Source organism: Juglans microcarpa x Juglans regia, chromosome 1D, assembly GCF_004785595.1.
Source record: "Juglans microcarpa x Juglans regia isolate MS1-56 chromosome 1D, Jm3101_v1.0, whole genome shotgun sequence".
NCBI classification, from domain to species: Eukaryota; Viridiplantae; Streptophyta; class Magnoliopsida; order Fagales; family Juglandaceae; genus Juglans; species Juglans microcarpa x Juglans regia.
In genome coordinates, this window is record NC_054594.1 from 30,578,370 (window position 1) to 30,598,741 (window position 20,372).

General features: G+C 34.6%; 1 protein-coding gene and 1 long non-coding RNA gene across 5 annotated transcripts; both read left to right on the top strand.

Annotated features, from left to right (window-relative positions):
* Positions 1-2,015: 2,015 nt before the first annotated feature.
* LOC121242838 lies at positions 2,016-3,925 on the top strand. Of its 3 annotated transcripts, none has more exons than XR_005935996.1 (3): positions 2,016-2,135; positions 3,362-3,407; positions 3,848-3,925. It is a non-coding gene; the product is annotated as an uncharacterized LOC121242838 (long non-coding RNA). The 3 variants fall into 3 exon arrangements; XR_005935995.1 differs by lacking the exon at positions 2,016-2,135 and adding an exon at positions 2,652-2,696 and having other exon boundaries at positions 3,358-3,407; XR_005935997.1 differs by lacking the exon at positions 2,016-2,135 and adding an exon at positions 2,655-2,696.
* Positions 3,926-7,724: 3,799 nt separating this feature from the next.
* LOC121242817 (hydroxyacylglutathione hydrolase 2, mitochondrial-like) lies at positions 7,725-20,367 on the top strand. 2 transcript variants are annotated; one of them, XM_041140780.1, is made up of 9 exons: positions 7,725-7,905; positions 8,344-8,526; positions 14,275-14,478; positions 15,337-15,460; positions 16,418-16,518; positions 18,820-18,894; positions 19,003-19,101; positions 19,318-19,504; positions 19,918-20,367. In XM_041140780.1, exons 1-8 carry the CDS (start codon positions 7,786-7,788, stop codon positions 19,462-19,464), a joined length of 1,053 nt encoding a protein of 350 aa, XP_040996714.1. In that variant the 5' UTR covers positions 7,725-7,785; the 3' UTR covers positions 19,465-19,504; positions 19,918-20,367. The 2 variants fall into 2 exon arrangements, with proteins under 2 accessions (XP_040996714.1, XP_040996705.1); XM_041140771.1 differs by lacking the exon at positions 19,918-20,367 and having other exon boundaries at positions 19,318-19,576.
* Positions 20,368-20,372: the final 5 nt, after the last annotated feature.

A 20,372-nucleotide genomic window follows, 5' to 3' on the forward strand; every position in this document is an offset into this window, starting at 1 on the left:
TCGGGTTCAAACTCGATTGTTTTTTTTTAATTCTAATTCTTATCTTTTAATTAAAATAATTTTTTTTTAATTTTTATAAAAAATTACAACCATTTAACTACTCAATCAAATAGTTTTGATTAAAAAATTCAATAAATTAACTTTAGTTATAAATTAAAAAAAAATAATACATAAGATAAATGTATTCAACTAAACCATTTAATTTATAGATAACATAATAAATCAAAGTTTTAGTTGTATAATATATTATTATTAAATATAAATTATGAATATATTAATTAAATATAAATTACGAATATATTAATTAAATATAAATTATGAATATATTATAGCTTACATTATTAAATATTATATTTATTAGTGTATTACAAGCATATGATTTATGTATATAATACATAATTATCCTAAACACACTTTGGAAACATAATAAATATATTAAATAAGGTAAACTAAATACATATAAATAATATATAATTAAGTATATAAAATATAACTATATGTAATAAATATAACATGTACATATACAACACATATTGCGAGCTTCAAAACGAGCTCAAACGAGTCAAGTCGAGCTTATACGAGTTTTGTTCATGAACTTAAATTAAGTCGGACAGAGTTTATATGAGTTTTGCTCGTTTAATATTCAAGTCATTATTAATATCTATGAACATCTCATTTATTAAATGAACCAAATTCAAACCGACTATATATGAGCTGAGCTCAAACTATTCACGAGCTGTTCTGTTTATTTACAGCCCTACAGATCATACCAAAATCCATAGAATTTACCTTATATTTTAGGACAATTATGCCAGTTGGCATTGATCTCTAATCTTTGTAAGCTCCTCATTCTCATTCAATCTAGAAGGAAAAGGTGAATAAAAATTATGTTCAAAATAGGATAAAAACGTTTTCTATCCAATCCTCTATTATTAAAGTCATGTGTGAGAAATTCATAATTTTTAAAAATAGATTAATGATTTGAGTTCATCGTAACTATTCATTCTCTCCTTTAATATATAAAATGCTCTCATCTATTGACCTAATGTCGTTATATGATTAGAAGAAATACCTTCAATCCAATTTAGATCCAAGTATTTCACCCCAAAACGTGCCTACATGAGTATGCCATCTTTTTTTTTTTTTTGTCAAAAACAAAGTTAGATGCACCAACAAACAAGAGTGGAGAAGTGCTAAATATAAAAGTAAATTCACAAATTGATAAGATTTAATATAATCCGTCAAATTTACTTTACAAGAAAATAACTGCCCTTTGATAGTGAAAGTATTTCATCATCTCATCTCATTTCATAATTACAAATTTTTCAAATTTTTACACAAAATATAATAAACAATTCAACTTTTTTAAATTTCAGAACAATAATAATATTAACTAATAATAATCTAACAATATTTTATTTAATTTTTAACTTTTATTTATATCTCATCTCACTATCTAAACTGCATCTTAAAATCTATTTGTAGATGATTTTTTTGTAAAAGAGAAAAGAATATGCCAATTTTCATTTATGGTTTCTTGTTTGTTTTTCTTTTGAATAATATCAATTTACTGTAGCTCATCGTCCGTTGCACACTCTATGTGGCTTTAATTTTTTTTTTTCAAGCAAAACGCACGTTTTGCATCGTGGGTTTACATAAGCCATTTGAATTTTGATTCATATCCCATGCCCACGCTCCCTCCCATTCCCACGTCCCCCTCTCCCTCCCTCTTGTCACCCAGCACCTGCATTGCCCTCCATCCACCAGTACCACTGCACGACGCACCTCGATTTGTCGTCGTCCCTCTCCTCGCCTAGCACCCGCGAGCCTTCCACTGCACAGTTCAAATCCTTCCCCCTATTTTCTTCTCAGCTCATATTTTGGAAGAGTTAAAGCAAAACGAAAGTGCTCCTCTCATTATTTTCTAGGTTTTCTTTAGTGTGAGAAATTGCTCCAAATTTGGTCTTCGTAGTGCCAGCTCTCTTCAAATCCTTTCTAGGTTCTTTCTTGCCCGAAATTTGGAGGTTGTGGAGTTGAGGCGCCTGAACAAGAAGCAGTAGCTTGGAAAGAGGAACCTTGCTTGCAGGCTTGCTTCTTTGGAGTCTCAATCGGCTTCTCTTGCTAAGGTTTCTGAGGTATTATCTGCAACTATTCTTTGTAATAGAAGCATATGGTGGCCTAATGCTTTGTCTATTGGTTATTGGGAAAATGTTACATAGGGAGCTTTAGTTGTGATGATTTCTTTCATTTTATATTAGGGATCCAGATATTCTAATCATATTATTTGATTTATTTATGGTATTATCTTTGTTAGGATTAACGGCCAAAAGATAGATTATTTCTAATCCTTTTAGTGCAACTTATCTATGCCTCCTAGTTTATCTGGGTATAATGCTGTATATCCTTCTTTAGACGAGTGGTTCATTTTTTATAATTTATCGACAACGAGTACACAAATGTTATGTAAAGTTGTTCTTCCTTAGTTTTGTTGGAAACAATCATGGGGGTTCTTCCTTGATTTCAAACTACCTCTGCTTCAATTCATTTTCCTCCCAAAGTTTATGCTTTAAATTCATTAAATTGAGTCAATTTCTTTCCTAATAGTGTGATTTCTTGTTGACTGACAGAGTGATATTGTTGCAAAAATTAAAGCTAAGGCATTCGTGAAGTGGCTTGATGATGAACTTTGCTTTCTTGTGAGTACATTGCTGTCACTTCGAGAATCACCATTTTAATTTCACAATTAATTTTTCCAAATATTGTAAAGAACTTCAATTTTTTGGCCATTTCTTTTCACATATATTTTATGTATGCAAGTTATAAATGTGAATTCGATGACAAAGATAATAAATTTAATGCAACAAAAAAGTTTTTATATGATTGATTTACATGAATTGTTAATTTTTTTTTTTATTCTTTGATGTGTGCACATTTCTTTGTGAGAAATAAATTTTGAGTAGTAGCGTTGATGTGGAGTTTAGTAAAACTTCTGTGATTATTCTCTGTTAGTGGTGACTCTTCTGTTTTTATTAAAAAAATAAATAAAGCTACTTCATGTTACAAAGGAATCAGAACCAGGTAATACGAAATTGATTGCATATGATGGTGAAAATAAAGAGGATAGAAAGAAGAAAATCAAGCACAAAAATGGATAATTGAACAACAAATGTTTTCCACTAAGTTTGTAAAGATGTTTCTATGACAAAAATTTTTTGGGATGTGAATAGGCAAGTAGCTAATTTTCCTTTTCTCTTATGGTTCATATTAGAACAGTTATAAGCATTTTGTAACTTCTCTGTCCATCCATCACTGGTGCAAATTTATTGATTTAATTTCCCGTTTCTTGGTTTGTGAAAGGCAGGTATAGCTTGAGCTAGATCCCTTTCTCGAGGTCCATGGTTTCAAAGGTCGCGGTTTCCTGTTTTGATATCCTGTTTTGATACTGATTTTTAGAGCAATGCACACCATATATAAGAGACCATGATGTAGTCCATTCAAGAACTTCTTAACATGATCACCCTATGTATCATTTTGCGAGCTGATGCACACAAGGAGTCTAGTAAAGAGATATGTTAAAAATTTTCAACATTCTTATGAGGAGGATATGTTTGATACAAAATAAGCTATATGAGTAACTCATAGATTTTTTTAAGCATCTTCAAGCATGTCAAATGTGTTTTTCGGGTTCCCTTATTCTAGTCTGATTTCGTATACTGGAAATCTGATGAGGACCTTGTTCAAATGTGCCATGATGAATTCTTTTCGTATACAGGTTAATAATTCTTGCACTAAATGTAATATTTTATGAATTTTAAGGTTTATTTACATTGTTTTGTGATATTTTCAGGTGGTTTCAATGTTTTGTACAGTGGATGAAAAGCCAGATTGGTGCTAAAGGTATGCACACTGGAGGAAACAAGAAAATGAGACTTGGATTAGAATCTTGGATTTTGGAATAATGGATTTTGGAATGAATATTATTAGACTATTTAGGTTGTAATAAGCTACTTTGTAATGTTGTATCCAATTGGAATGGATATTATGATTCAATATTTTACTAGATGACTTAATCCAATGATGATTATTTGATGTCATTGTGAATGCATCATAATTTTTGCTATTATTTGGATCAATCATGTTCTAATATTGAGAATTGTCGGTGTGGCTGTGTAAATGTCATACTAGTTTCATATGTGAAAGTGGTATTTAGAGTTGCAGCTTGAATGAACAAAAGAAGTAGGAAGCTGCACGAAGGTTGGGTTTAACAAAAGCATTACGTGTCACATGCATTATCAATCAACCTAATTACAAGTCACATGCCTTCGTTAAACTTCACTTCCTAGTAGCATTTATTTTCAGCCTGGAACAAAACAAAAAAATTGCAAGGTTAATTACATAACTTTTCATTACAATGGTTAATTTAATGAACCTATAGATACCCTTTTTGTACATCATAACCAAAACATAAGAGGAGTACCAAAACATAGGGGGAGTACCATACAATGTGCTATTTACATATAAGTTTATTCAAACCAATCAAAAACTATTATAAATGTAACAACCCAATACAAATACAATAACTTTTGCTTTTCATTTCGTACAGTTGTCTCTTTCTCTCGTACTTTATATTTTCTTTTACAAACTTCATGCTCGCGCAACAATACGTCATCCCACATCTTCCAAATTTTATTCTCTCTTGTACGAATGTTCTCTTCTAGCAAGTGAAGTATATCCACTCAAATGAAAAAGTTACACCTCCTCGCTTCTCCCTGCACATAATACGAACATTTAATTAAAACGATAAAGCATACCATGCAAAATCAAACTCAATATGCTAATTAACATGATAAATTGCTTTACCGTATTATAGTTTGGATAAGTGAAAAATTTCCTTCTAGGATTTTTCTTCATGTACAATGTCTTTAGTGGTTTTTCGAACCACACCAACAACTTGGTGTTCCAACACAAAATCATCAATTACAGAGGATGATGATTGGGTTGATGCCATGTGTTATTCTAAAAAATCATTATAGTACATGATGATGAAGAGAGAGACCGATCAACAGAACAGACTAAAAAGAAAACAAAATAGTCACAAATACAAGAAGAGTTTGTATTTAGCTCTTTTGCAAGATTATATGAAGCAAAGAAACCACAAACCCTTCCAACATATGCCACACCCTATATTCTAATATACTCCACTTTTACATCCTAAACTATTAAAATTGACAATTAACATCAGGATCTACCAAACTTTAATAACATAAACATGGATTCAGATTTGGCAATTAAATTCAATGAATAATAGGACATGTTGTACATTGTTAATTGTTAGATTTTACGCAAGAGTGTAAATTGTAATTCATTGCTGGGGATAAATTTATAAAAAGATTGGCGCTTTTGCTTTTTTTTTTTTTCGCATATCCTCCCAAGTCAGCTTTTCCACCATTGCAATGGGTGCTTGCCAATGGCATGAGTCAGTTGTGGCTAGTAGCTCCTTAGGTTGGTTGATTCCACTAAACGTTGCTGCCAATTAACTCTTTCATCCCTCATTTGAGATAATATAATAATCACTTAGTGAGAGCAAGGTATGAGTGCCATCACTTCTTTTGCAATTTATGGTTTTTCTCTTCCCATATAAGTCCCAGTCGGAACCTTTCTCTCTAACCCCTCTACATGATTTGCAAGCCATTAAAACTTTCTTTAAGTTGTCTTATAAGAATCTACGATGTTTAACCCAAGAGAGTTGCTCATCGAAATCATCACAATCCATGGGACCACACCAAGCCAACAGTTCACTCTCAAATATACCATTAATTTACAACTAATATAACTGAACACAGAGGAAAAAAAAGAAATGCATGCCTAAATCCTAGAATCATAGAGAAAAAAGGAGTAACACATGGAAGAAGAAATCTCAAAGAGGAAGAAGAAGAAAGTAGAAGAAGTTGTTAGGATCATCTACAGAAGACGTCGAAATCGCATCCTAAACTCGAAATCGCAGTTGGGGGCTTCGGGATTGGGGGCGGGGGGAGGAAGGGAGTGAATCTCACAGGGAGTGGGAGAGCTCAAGATTGATCTAGGTGCAGAAACCGGTCTGCCACATGGGATGTGCGATGTGTGGAACTCAATAACGGCTGATACCAAAATTTTCGCTTTTCTTTTTGTCGGAATCTATAGGAAAGGAACACTCAGGTGAAGACGACACCACGTGCTTGCCATCTGTCATATAAGCTACTTTATTTAATTAATATAATAGAAAGAAGGCCGGTAAGGCACATACATTGGCGTTCTATAGTGGTGACAAAATCATTTCACATTTTGTGCATCCACATGCTACGTTATGTTCTTTTCCAGCAATTTTCTTTATTAATTACAAAAAGAAAATGTATTTATAAGCAGGCGGATTATTCTCAATAATTAATTTTTTTTAAAAATAAAGAAAATTAAGTCATTAACATTGGATATATTCACTGAAATACAGTCGTGGAATACTTTAAATGGCTGTTATTTAATAAGTTTATTTTAAAGTGGACTGAATTATTTTCATAACCTAATTAGAAATGTCAATAAACTCTTGTTTATAATATTTAATTAAGAAAAATAATAGATGCACGACCTTTTTTACAATATTTTATACAATTATATTTTAAGAAGAAAAAATATTTGTAATTGTGAATTGTGTAATCACCGTGTAATTGATTTGAAAAAAGTGAATAAAATATGAGACCTACATAAAAAAAATTAAATTTTTTTTTTATAGTGGACTCTACTATTTTTCAAAGCGATTACGCGATATTTACGTATTTCACGATTATATGTAAAATTACTCTTATTTAAATAAGAGATATTTTAATAAAAATAATATCAGTTTATAAAAATATTCTCATTTTAAAACATAATTTTAAAAAATACTGTAAAAATAATTGTACGTATATTCTTATTGATATTAGTGGCCACAATTGTATTTCAATGAGTGAGTGTGTCTAGTTAAATTGATGCCGTAGCTTCCCTAAATAATTAGTAAATCATGTTTTGACTAATAATAAATTTGAGTCCTTTACATATAAACGCTTTTTCTCTTTTGATAATAATATTTTGCTATTTACCATTGACCTAATGATTATGAACATCTAAGTGGTTTTTTAATTAATATTTTGATGGCATGTTTTACTGGTTTTATGAAACTGTGAACATTAAACACTGTTGAGTGAATTTATCTAATACCAACCATTATTTTTAAAAATAAAGTAAGGATTTTTATCCCATCAAAACTTCAAATTTGAATGCAGAATTCTAAGTACATTATTATTTCATTTTTATTTAAACATGAGGTATTGTTTATTAATTTTTATTTTATTTTTAGAAAAACAAAAAATAATTTAAGAATAATAAAAAATATCATATTTGTAAAATATATGAAAATGAAATAATAGCCATAACTTGCTTATATAAGTTTTAGTTTTATAGATTGATATGACATTTTAATTGAGTTGAAAGATTAATTATTTAAATAAAAATGATTGAAAATATGATATTAATATTGGATTGAAAACGAAAGAATCAAAATAAAAAGTAATATTTTATTATTTTCAATTGAAAACTTATAGAAAAATTTTAATATTTTAGTCAACCGAAGGGCGACGAGAGTTTTAAGTACATGACAGCGTAGCATTTCTCGTCAAAATTATGAAGTGGGGTTGGGACTTGGGAGTGTAGAGAGAGTGAGGGTGAGGCTTCCCAAAACAAAAAGTACAGTTGAATAAATAAAAAACGCGTGGTGTTATGATTAGTATTGCCTGCAAAAGGTGCCAACCCACCCATGCTCTCTCTCTCCCCTTCTCTCCCTCTTTGCAGATGATCTCCAGGGCCTCCTCTGCCATGGCTGCCTTTCCTTGCTCTAGGGTTTGCCTATCTGTTCCTTTTCCTTTTTCTTTTAATGTTTCTTTGTTTTTTTCGTTTGCATGTGTACTAAGTTATCCCATGCGTACTTATTTTCACTTTTTCCTTTGATTTTGATTTTTTTTTTTTTTGTTGGGTTTTGATTTACTGTGAGTTTTTGGGTCTTTGTTCCCATCCTTGTTGTGTGAATCTAATGAAATGACTTGTGGGTTTTCCTTTTGGTTGGGGAGCATTTGATCTGGAGTGGATTTCAAGAGAACAATTGGATTATTTTTCAATTTTTTTTGTCTCATTGTATAGTTCCTTTTTCCCATCAGAATGTCTTGAAAATGCTGTGTTTACTTTTGAAAGATTGAGCCAGCCATTCTTATATTCGGCGTTTATATTAGAAAATATTATTCTTCACTATGTAGTTATTGAATTTAAATTACTTTCTCATAGGTGAGGAGTGGGCTTCGCGTTTGGCCGGGCGTGAGACAACTTTGCTTCAGAAAAGGCCTTTTGTATGGGTTCCTTCGATTCTTGTCTACACCGTTAAAAACCTTGCGCGGAGCTAGTCGATCCCTTAGAGTGAACCAATTTTGCAGTGTTGTTAATCTGTTTTCGACATTGCAAATTGAATTGGTAAAGCAGTTTTTTCCTTTCTTTTTGTTTTTCTGATGGGGGTTGGTAATGCTCGTTCTCGATGAGCTGCTGATCAATTGGATATAAGCAGTATTCTTTTCAAATGTTTCTGTTTTCTTTTTTCTTTGCGATACTTTTGCTTTTTTTTTTTGACAAGTAAGCAGTAAATTTTATTGATACGAATGAAATAGGCATAGCCTATGTATAAGGAGGTATTCAAAATAATGCCTAAATACAATCTAGAATCGCTTAATTAAAGATAAGAAGTCATGATCTTATACTACTCAGAACCTATTGGGTCATGGTCCTCCCTGCATGTGATGTTGAATGTTTCCTGCTGAATCTTTTTAATTGTCAAAATAAAATTGAAGCATGGGCTGAACCATGCATGACGCAAAAGTTACACATATATTTTGTTGAAAGGAAGTTAAAAACTTGCAATTTAACAGTGGTTTCAAGATACTTGTCACAATATCACTTAAACATTGTACAACATTTTTTTGATCAGTAAACAAGATTTTATAGATATAAGAATAGGCAAAAGCTCAAGTATACGGGACATATACAAGAGCATCGCCTGTGTGTGCTAGTTTAGTAATACAAGAAATTCATGAAAGTTCATTCCATTAAAATCAATTACAACCGACCAATTGAATAAAGTATTGAAGAAAATTTCTAAGCTGATCCATTGACCACTCGATCTTCAATGCTTCTTTCTTTCCTCTCCCTCCAAATGCACCACCATAGGCATATTGGGACCATCTTCCATATTGTTGTCATATGAGAGTTACCCTGAAGGCCTCTCCAAAAATCTAGGAGATCAGTCACCCTTCTCGGCATCACCCAAGCTGTTCCCACCCAAGTGAAGAAATCATTCCATAATACAACCATAGTATTTGAAATATATTTTGATAATGGTTTCTGAGCTTAATACAGTGTCCTGTAAATCAATTATCACAATAAATCAGAGGCAGAAAGAAAATATTATTGGAATGACAAAATGTATGAAACCTTGACAAAACAGTTACTGCATTGTTGTCATGTCACAATGTTGCACTTGATATGGCTCTCAATCATGCGCATTTTTATAACTGATATTGTTAGGACCTGGTTTTGCAAATGAGAGGATAAAATTACTTCTTGATCTATGCCATAGGATATACTTCATGATTGCAATGTCATCCTACATATTATAATAACGTGACATCACTCTCCCCCTGAAGCTAGATCATGTATATATTATGTATATTTTGATGATCAGAAAACTTTGGAAAGAAATATTTGGAAATTGGTCCTTAGACTTGAGAAATGATGTGGAAATAAAGGAGGTTTGGAGGCAATTTGGAAAACAGTATGATTATTACAAGAATATTTAGAGTGGAGTTGAAGTTGGAAAAAGAAAATGTTGTAGCATGCTAATTTAGCAGAGATGTGAGCTATTATTCTGTACTTGGCCTCTGCACTAGATTTTGCTATTGCTATCTTTTATCTCTTTTGTGTGATCGAAGTACCTCCTAGAAAGGTACAACACCAAGAAGTTGATCCTCAATCTAAAGGAGAATTTTCTTTTCCCAATCAGCATTAGTGAAACCTGATGCCTATGTTATCCATTTGGGTTGTAGTGGTATAGGGTGGCTGGTAGCTACGGTGGAAGCAATGTTACAAGCGGAGAGAAACTTGGAATTCACAAAACACTTACGCGAAGCAAACAAAGCTTTCATGGCTCAACGAGGCTCCAACGTGCATGGTAGATATCTAACTGTTATCGAATATGGTGGAGGAGGCTGGCGGATTGATCTAGTCATTCTGGAAGGATATGAAGGGTTGGGTTGGGAGAAATTTGTTATCGAGCTATGCAGAGCCGTTGCTCTGTTTTTCTCCATTCCTAATGATGGGTCATGGAGGGAAAGCCAAAAGAAGACATCCGGTCATGAGAACATCAATTTGGAGTTGAAACAAACGGACCCAATCAGAACCACGGTGGCGAGGCAATCGTATGCGACAACTTTGAAGATGGGTCATGCTTCAGTGACTCAGTTTGATACTAGGGGCAAGAAGGGGAACTGTGAAAGTGGCCTGGAGACTCTACAGACCACGTAAGGTTAGAACTAGCAAAAGGAGTCTGACTCCCTTGAAAGCATAAGAGTTGTTCCTTATGCAACAAGGGAAGGTAGTGGTCTACCCTATGACAGTATGGCTGAAAGGGAGATTCACAGTACATTATCAACTTGCCGAGTTGAACGCAGTTATTGTTTTTTTTTTTTTTTAATCTATGAAAATAGAATTGCTTTTAGTTGGAGGTAATAGGTCTGTAAAGCCCAATAAGAGGGAGCCCAAGATAGGCCCGTGTCCTTTAAAATCAGATAAAGGAAAACAGAAAGTCGGGTTCGGCCTAGTCCCTATAACCAGATCCAGAAGAGTGTGGCGGGTCAAAAGGAAGATCGGGTCTTTCAAAGTGGATTCTATGTTGGGTATAGCCATAGAGACAACAGAAATGGAATGCCCTTAGCCACGGGTGACACAGAAAGGCCAATGGTGGCCACGCCAGAAGAAATGGTGGCATTGTTTATCGTTCTCCCTGAAGAAACGATGGCATCCATGTCGGAGCTGAAGGAAAATGGTGTAACTTCGAGGCCTAAGGAAGATGAAGGGCCTATCAAAGTGGCACATAAAGGATCGCCGAGGGTGGCATACCTCCTATTGATGTTCTCGCTGACGAAACAACGACACCCACGCCAGAGGTGAAGGATCTTGATGCACTGCCAAGACTTGGGGGATTTTACGGGTTTGCTGCCAACCCAAAACCTCCAATGGTGACCATGGCCTCACCACTCTTGAGTCATGACAAAGAGAACCAATTTGTCGGTATCTCTTTAGGCATCTTGTGACAGCAACAATAGAGCTATTGAGGAGGTATGGGATTTGAATGCAAGAGATGGAGTGGAGGAAATTTTGGGTTTTTCGTTGGTGCCTTGCAAGGAGGAATGTTTAGGACTTGGTGTGCAGTTGGGTAGGGGTGACAAATCGTGTTTTCGGGTTGTGTTTGTGTCGTGTCAAGTCATGAATATTCGATTATATAGGTCAACTTGAACCAATCCGTTAAGCTAAACGTGCCAAACTCCCAAACCCTAACCCAACCCATTTAGATAACGGGTTGTGTCGTGTCACTCGTTTTAACTTGTTTAATAATTAATTAGAAATATGTTAACACGATACAATTTATTTATTTATTTTTGACAAGTAAGAAATTTCATTGAACGATCACAACTAGGCAAAGCCCATGTACACATGAACTATACAAAAGAGACACCTAGTTACATTCTAGAAAGTTGAAAAGAAAGCAAAAACTCATGAACATTCCCTCCCTTTAAAACTATAGCTGAAAGCCATTGAACCAAAGAAAGTACAAAAAAGTTCCATAATTCCCCCTTATCACGACACGACGCGACTCATTTAAACCCATTTGTTTTATGTAAATGGGTTGAACTAAAATGGATAAGTCATTTGACCTGATTAGCATAATTTTATATAAAAGTTAAAATCTATATTTATTAATAACCACAATATCTTAAAAAATATATATCAATATTTTTCAAATTTAACATATAATAAAACTAATATTACAAACCATACAATAACAAATATGAGCATAAGTCTAAAATTATAATCCCAACAATAAAAACAATAAAAACATATGCATACAGAGAAATACCAATATTATAATTTAACAATAATAAAAGTTTAATTTTGAAATAAATTGTAAACGGGTCAAAATTGGTTGATTTTGTGTTAAGCAAGTTAACCCGTTATTGACCCATTTATAAATCGTGTCTTAACAGGTCAACCCGTTTTGACCCAAACCCGTTAAGATCAAATACACACCGCTAATTTCATATCGTGTTCGTGTTGGGTTCACGGGTCGTGTCACGTATTATCATCCATACAGTTGGGAGCTCTGGGGAAGATGTTGTCCCCTTGTTATCCCTTCCTTTCATAGTTGGTTCATCATCGGATTGGGTTTTGCAAAAGGTTAATGAAATACAGCAGTGTGTGGGGATTACATGCAAAGGATTTGACGACCAATTCACAACACTACTCATTGCTTTTGAGGCTGGTCACTTAAAACAAAATCAAGAGTTAAGAAGAAGAGCAGGGAGTTAAAGCGTCTTACTTGGGCAATTAACTACGACATTAGGGGAGTTAGTCCAAGTCGAGGGAGGACTAGGTCACTAGAGGGAGGGCAGGACTAGTAGTAATGTGAAGCTTTCCTTTGTCCTCGTAGGAAGGGGTGGAGTATTAGTTTCGGGTGGAGTATGTAGAATAGTGCTTCTAAGGGAGTTTCGGGTGGAGTCTTAGTTATGTGGGAAACAAGGGGTTCGGTGTCCCTCTCAGGCTTGGTATATATTGGATATGTTTCTAGTTCTTCCTCTCGGGCGTTGTTCCCTATATGGGCTTACTGTTCATTACGGTCTCTCTATTATGGGCTAGGTGTTCTCTCTTGTATACATCTAGTGTACTTGATTATGCCTATTGATGTTAATAAATTTTTACTTGTAAAAAAAAAATGTTATCCATTTGGCCTATATATTAGTCCAAGACTTGGGGGCTTGCTTAAGATAATGGATAATACAAGTAGCATCAATCCTGACATAGAACCATGAGGACCTTTTTTTTAGGGATCTTAAGAGCTTTTAAGAATTGGTTTTGTGCACTAACTTGTCTGGTCTAATAGAGCAAGATAATTTGGCTTCCCAACTATTGACCTTTATCTACTTGGATTGTTAAAAAATTATTTCCCATCCTCATCACTTTGAATAAACGGTTGTCGTCAATTAGAAGGATTGGTGGGGCCTTATCCCTTGATATCATGGGATTAATGTTCCAAGAATATACTAGATATAGTGGAAGAACATTTCTAAAGCCAATATTTTTTTGATTTGTTAAAGCCAATATATGCTGAAACGGTATTGAATACAAAGTTTGGCAGTGCAAATAAGCCCCATAGTTTTATGTTGAAATCCTTTCCAGATACTTTCTCCGGTATGAGTTAGAATTTAGATAGAAGCCCTTAGCTTACATAAGATGGGATTGAATTAATTCTTGTAGTCTATTCGTTTTTTAGTTTTTCTCCCACTCAGGCTGCTGTTTACCATGGCCACCATTGACTCACTTTATTCTCTCTCCCCCCAAAATAAAAAAAGAAAAAGAAAAAGAAATTTTTCTGATCTCTCCGCTCATTTTGGTAAGTTTTTTATATGTGCAGTGAGTGAACTTGCCACACTTAACTTTTAGGGGAAGGAGGCCCAGCAGTAAACCTGTAACTTGGAATGGACACCAGGTGCTAGTATATACCAGCGCCGCCTTCCTCTCTTTGATTAGGAGCGTGGCTTTCCTAATCAAAGAGAGGATGTTGAAGATGGTGATATACTAACACCTGTTCAAGCAGTTTTAAAGGGCCTAATCACTTTAGACTCTGCTGTATAAGTCACTTTCTTTTGGTTTGCAAAAGAGTGAATTGATGTACTTCCATCTTTAATTAGTAGCTTCATCCACACAAGCAGGGGAAAGTTGATCATTTATTATATGTTTACTCCCTAAAGGTATGGCTGAAATCATGTACTTATAAAAAAAAAAAAAATGGCTGAAATCATGTATGCACATGCGTTGTCACCCAAACTTACAAGTTAATCAGTTTTCAATTATACACTCCATCAACCATACATATCCTGGATTTGTTTTCATTTTCAGGTACCATGTCTCAGGGACAACTATGCCTATCTTTTACATGATGTAGATACGGGCACAGTTGGTGTTGTTGATCCTTCCGAGGCTGTACCTATTATAGATGCCTTGAGGAGGAAAAATCGAAATTTGACATACATATTGAACACTCATCATCATCACGATCACACTGGTGGGAATGCCGAGCTAAAAGAAAGGTACGGTGCAAAGGTACGGCATTTTTTTTAATGTCTCAGGGTAAGGTATTACATTTTTTCTTCTGGTAAATGGTTTTTCTTTTCTTTTTTCTCTTATCATTGATTGTTGACTCTCAAAGGAACATTGGGACATGAACTCTTTTATGCAATACCGGGACCCATCATGGAAACTCTTTTTTATGGAAGCCATAATACTGCTCCTTGTTATAAAATAAACTTCTGATCATATTCTTATATCCTTGAGTTTGGTGACACTTTTGGTTAGCCGGACCCAATCATCTGGGATGGTAATTTTGTTTGGTTGTCTTTTGTTCTTGAAAATGATTTGTGGTCCACACCAATTCTTCCTCTTTTATCGTATTTCGTCAAAACTTTTCATATCCATCATATTACACATTTCTCTTGTTGATTTTTATCCCTGATAGGATTTGTATCAAATCTCGAATTTGCAAATATCACTACATTTTAAGAATTAATGAGTACTTTTTTCTTTATTTTTTATCGCTTTTATATATATTGGAGTTAATTTGGGGCTGGGCATGACCCTTCTTCTTTCTTTAGAATATTCTACAGATCCAGTGTTTGAAGTTATTCTAGTGTGTTTTGATTTAGGGATTCCACAGTTTAGAAATACATTTTAAGAATTACTGAATATGTTTTCTTGATTTTAATATTGCTTCTATACTTCTTTTAGTTAATTTAGTTTCTTTTGTTTTATTAGCTTTGGATTCAATGGTTGAATTTATTGTCAGTTTAGAAGATTTTCTGAAAAATTCAAAGTAGTCTTCTTGCCTTGTTCTCTTGAAGCGTACAGTTTTTATATTGCCCACAATGTTCATAAAGTTTTCCACTTGCTCTTTGTTACTTGTAGGTGATTGGTTCCGCAATAGACAGGGATAGGATTCCTGGTATTGATATTGTTTTGAATGATGGAGACAAGTGGATGTTTGCCGGCCATGAGGTGGTTGTAATGGAAACTCCTGGGCATACTCGAGGTCATACTTGATTACCCGATTGTATTAGAAAATCTGATAGAAATTCTCTCCTCTCTCTCTCTCTCTCTCTCTCTCTCTCTCTCTCTCTCTCTCTCTCTCTCTCTCTCTCTCTCTCTCTCTCTCTCTCACGTATGCACACATTCATTATCAAACCTGACATGTATTGATCGTGGACATTGTTGCTTTGGAAGTTATGTTAGATCATCATTCTTTGTAGTTGTTTTTTTCTTCCCCTTTTCTTGTTTTTAGAAATTTACAAAAATGAAACCATTCATAAGGACAAATGCCCGGCAGCAATTACTTGTTTTCATGAGATAAAGTCTTTTCTGTGCAATTCTAGATGCAATTGGGCCTGCAGCTCAGAGGATTGGAGGCAGGAAATGTTTAGCATAAAGCCCCTAATGGAAATTCTTTGACTGCCTTTTGCTTAAAATTCTTTAATATTACTCGGAATGCCCCCTTTAATATTACTTTCCCCTTTTTACTTCTAAAAAAAAAAAAAAAACTTTAATTGCATAGAAATTAAGAGTGTTTGTATATTCCATTCCCAAGCAATTCATTCCCCTTTGCGCATCTAAGTTTACCTCGACTGCCTGGAGTTCTACCTCTCTCTCTCTCTCTCTCTCTCTCTCTAACTTTTGTTCCTTTATGGAAAATAGTATACCAAATATTACCTCATACAAGGTTGCTAAACTTTCGTATAGGTTTGTTATCTGGCAGTTCTTTTGCCTGAGCCATCCATCAGATTGGTGGATGAAGTGAACATGAGAAATTTGCTTGTATACAATGTTTGAGACTTTCTGAGATATACAGGCCAATGATCAACCTATATAGCACCTTTTTCTTCGAAACGGGTTCTTGTCTCCACACCATAGTCTGGATCTTATTGCGGATGATTCTAGTTTTCCTGCCTTCATTTTCTTTTTTCAACTTTCTCTGATCTAATATTGCATGCAGGCCACGTTAGTTTCTATTTTCCTGGTTCTGGGGCCATTTTTACAGGAGACACTTTGTTCAGTTTATCATGTGGCAAGCTTTTCGAAGGAAGCCCCGAACAGGTAAACCTAACTTGAATTCTTTGCCTATGCCCTGTTTAGAGATATATCTGTGGAGCAGGCACTTTTACCTTTGTCAATCTGTCGTAAAGTGTATTTTTTGTGTATTGAGAGGACGTAATGCATGGCAATGTGTGGTAAAAATGAAGTTTATTGGTTGTAAATATGAACTTTTTTTTTTTTGTTAGTATCACTTTGAAATATGAACAATAGTTAACTAATCTATCATGCACTGACTAACTAATTGATTGTGTTTCAAAGTAAAATAGGATCTCATATGTTTAACTTTGCTTGCAATATTAGCATGACTTGTATAATTAATATTTAATGTGAATGGTCGAAGTAAGAGCCTCTCGTGTTGCTGAAGGCAAGGAGGGTACCGGCAGATGTATTGCTGTCACTTTGAAATTTTATTTAATTTTATTTATATGTAAAAGTAATTTGTATTGATAGGAAAAAGCATAGCCTAAGTACACGAGGAGTATACATAGAAAGTGCCCAAGTACCACTAAGCACTAGTGAGGGATACAAGCAAATTATGAAAACTGTCCTCATTACAAATAATGACCAAAGCCCAAAAAAATAAAGTATTGCAAAAGAATCTCTTCAGCTCATCCAAAGAACGCTCCCTATCTTCAAAGCACCTCTTATTTCTCTCCATCCACAAACACCACATAATACGACGAGGGATCGTTCTCCATACAGCGGCAATGTGAACATTTCCCCTAATACCTGTCCAGCACTTAATAATATTCATAACCAGGCATAACTCATGCCACACCAGTCCGGTTAAGGATTTCATTCCACAAACACGAAGCCATCTCACAATGTAACAATAGATGATCCATGGATTCCCCATCTTTCTTACAAGAAGCACCAATCCATAATGATGAGATCACGATTCCTCAGAATTGTTAAGAGCTGTGAATTCTCCCAAGGGATGCCGTCCATATAAAGAAAGCAATCTTAGGAGGTACCTTACAATTCCAAATAGCCTTCCAAGGAAAACAATGATCATTAGAAAATCCTGATAGGTCCTTATAGTAGGAACGCACCGAGAACCTTTTATTCCCGCCAGGAGTATAAATCACCCTATCCTCCAACACATTGCCAAACAGCATAGCATACAAGGAGGCAAAAAAATCTGCAAACATTCCCATTTCCCAATCATGAGCCGCTTGCAAGAAACTACCATTCCAATGGAAAGAACCATTGGAACACACCAAGAAGTCAGCCACCACAGCCTCTTTGTTACTAGAAATCTGGTAGAGCGTGGGAAAAACATACTTAAGAGCCCTTGCACCACCCCAAACATCATGTCAAAAACAAATACCATGACCTCTAACAACCGCAAATCTGAAAAAATTGGTGAACCTCTCTAATCCGGAGCAAATGTTTTTCCACAACCCCACACCATATGCGCCCTGATTTCATTAGAACACCAACCCCCCTGATACTCCCGCATTTTGATTCTATGACTTCTCTCCACAAACCACAAGGTACTTTATTTAATTTCTTTGTTACAGGTTAGGAAGTTTAAGTGGGAAATGCATTTGATGGTGTGGTGTGAGCTTAACGAACATATGTGACTCAACTTTTTAGAACTTTACCTGATATAAATTTATTTAAACTTTCTTATTATTTTTCCTAAAGAAAAAGTACCAATTTTTTAATAATGTATACTAGTAATAAATCCACATTTTTGGAAATTAAGTGTTCTTGGAGAAATGGAAATTTCACAAAATTAAGATGTCAGAAGATGCTTGCAGATAAAGGTAAATCCATTGATGTGTATCTTAGATTAGATTACTTTTTGTTAGAACTCTGTTTTTTTGGGGCCAAAGCTGTAGATCTCAATGGCCTCGATTTTCATGATTTTCTTATTTCTATTTCTTCTTCCTAAATGGGTATTATCTCTTGTATACCCCCGTGTATTTGGGCTATGCCTATTCTTATTAATATATTATAATTGTTTACCTATATAAAAAAAAAGTAATGGTTAGATTGCTAGTGTGTGTTCTCCATAGTGACAGTATATTTGTTATCTCTTCCTAAATAGGTGTTATCTTTTGTATACCCCGCCCCATGTAATTGGGCTATGCCTATTTGTATTAATATATCATTATCGTTTACCTATAAAAAAAAAAGATATTGAAATGCTCAAGCCAAGGAATGGTTAGATTCCTAGTGTGTTCTCTCCATAATGACAGTAAATGTCGAAGTTCAGTTATTTGAGAAAACTGGCCAATATCTAATGCTTTTATCTCGATTTATCTATATAACAGTTCATAATCTATGTTGTAGATGTTCACATCCCTTAAAAAGATCATGGCTTTGCCCGATGATACGAATATATATTGTGGCCATGAGTATACATTGGTTAGTTATCTTCCTCCATTAGCCTTTAGTGTTCCCCAGTCTTTCTTTTTTCCTTCCTGAAGCTTAGAAGGCATACAGGCCCTAACTTTGAGTTATACATTTTGGCAGAGTAATTCGAAATTTGCTGTGTCTATTGAACCCCAAAATGAGGCACTCAAGTCCTATGCAGCCAATGTAGCCCATATTCGCAGCAAGGGCTTACCAACGGTAATTCTTGGACTTCCTTTCCTTGATAAGTGATGGGAATGTCTTTCCAGATATCTAAATTTGAAGTTTTTGAACCCCAAAATGCGTTTATTCTTTTTTCCCAGCAATGAGTGTTTCCTGTCTTGCGTGCTTCCCCTGTTGCTCCACCTTACGTATTCTCCTTTGATCCTTGTATGTCTTGCTAAATCGAAGTTGACTATGTTTCTGGTTTATCAGATTCCAACTACACTGATGATTGAGAAGTCTTGCAATCCCTTTCTTCGCACTTCAAGTACGGAAATCAGAAGGTCCTTAAATATTTCAGAAGCAGCTGATGAGGCAGAAGCCTTGGGAATCATACGCCAAGCAAAGGATAAATTTTAAGATGTTTTCGAAGCATGTTTCTTTTGTTGTATAGGACACGGTAAGCCATTAATCAATCTGTGAACTGCAACTCCACAGATCTATTTGTCAATATACCTTTTATATTTTCTTAGATATTTCTCAAGCTTAGAATATGTTGCTCACAAAAAAAGAAGAAAAGATACATGCTGCATTCCTGGAAGAAAATACAATAATTAAAAATTAAATCTTCCATATGAAGCTAATTATTTTTATTTTGGGATTTGAAAAAGCTAAATTGTTGATTATATTTTGTGTGAGAATTTAGAAAAGTTGTAATGTATGAGCTGAAATGAGATGAAATTTTTTGTGAAAGTGAACGAGACCTTAATAACATTTACTCATAACAATTATAATTTACAATACAGACTCATTGTTACACGTTGTACTGGAATATTTGGGAATTTGAATGATGTAATATTTAGCCCCTCTCAGATGCCAAGCTTGCCTGTCTCTTAGCAGTATAGCAGCAAGGACTCGCCACAGCAACAGTATTGCAGCAAGGGTGCTGATTTTGCAAATACATTTTCATGGAACTCCATACCTGAGCAGCTCCGTGGAAGTGAATCCATTGCAAGTGGGAATATGTAAAAGTCCTTTGCAATGAAATTCTGAGTCTAAACCCTTAGCTTCCCACAACCCAAATGAGTTGAAATTGTAGGTTCAAGTGCCGTTTGTTGTTTGGAGAGGGAGCAACAAGTCACTTTGTTTCATTCGAAATTTTGCAATCAATGGGAGACATTAAAAAAAAAAAAGGATTATTTCTTTACCTGAAGCTTTGATAATGTTCAGTGGGTGCAGAAAAGATGAGGAATGGCCCTAAAGCAGTAGAAGTGGGAGGGATTTATATAAAATAGTCTCCTTCCGTCTCTCACCTTCTCTCTCTCTCT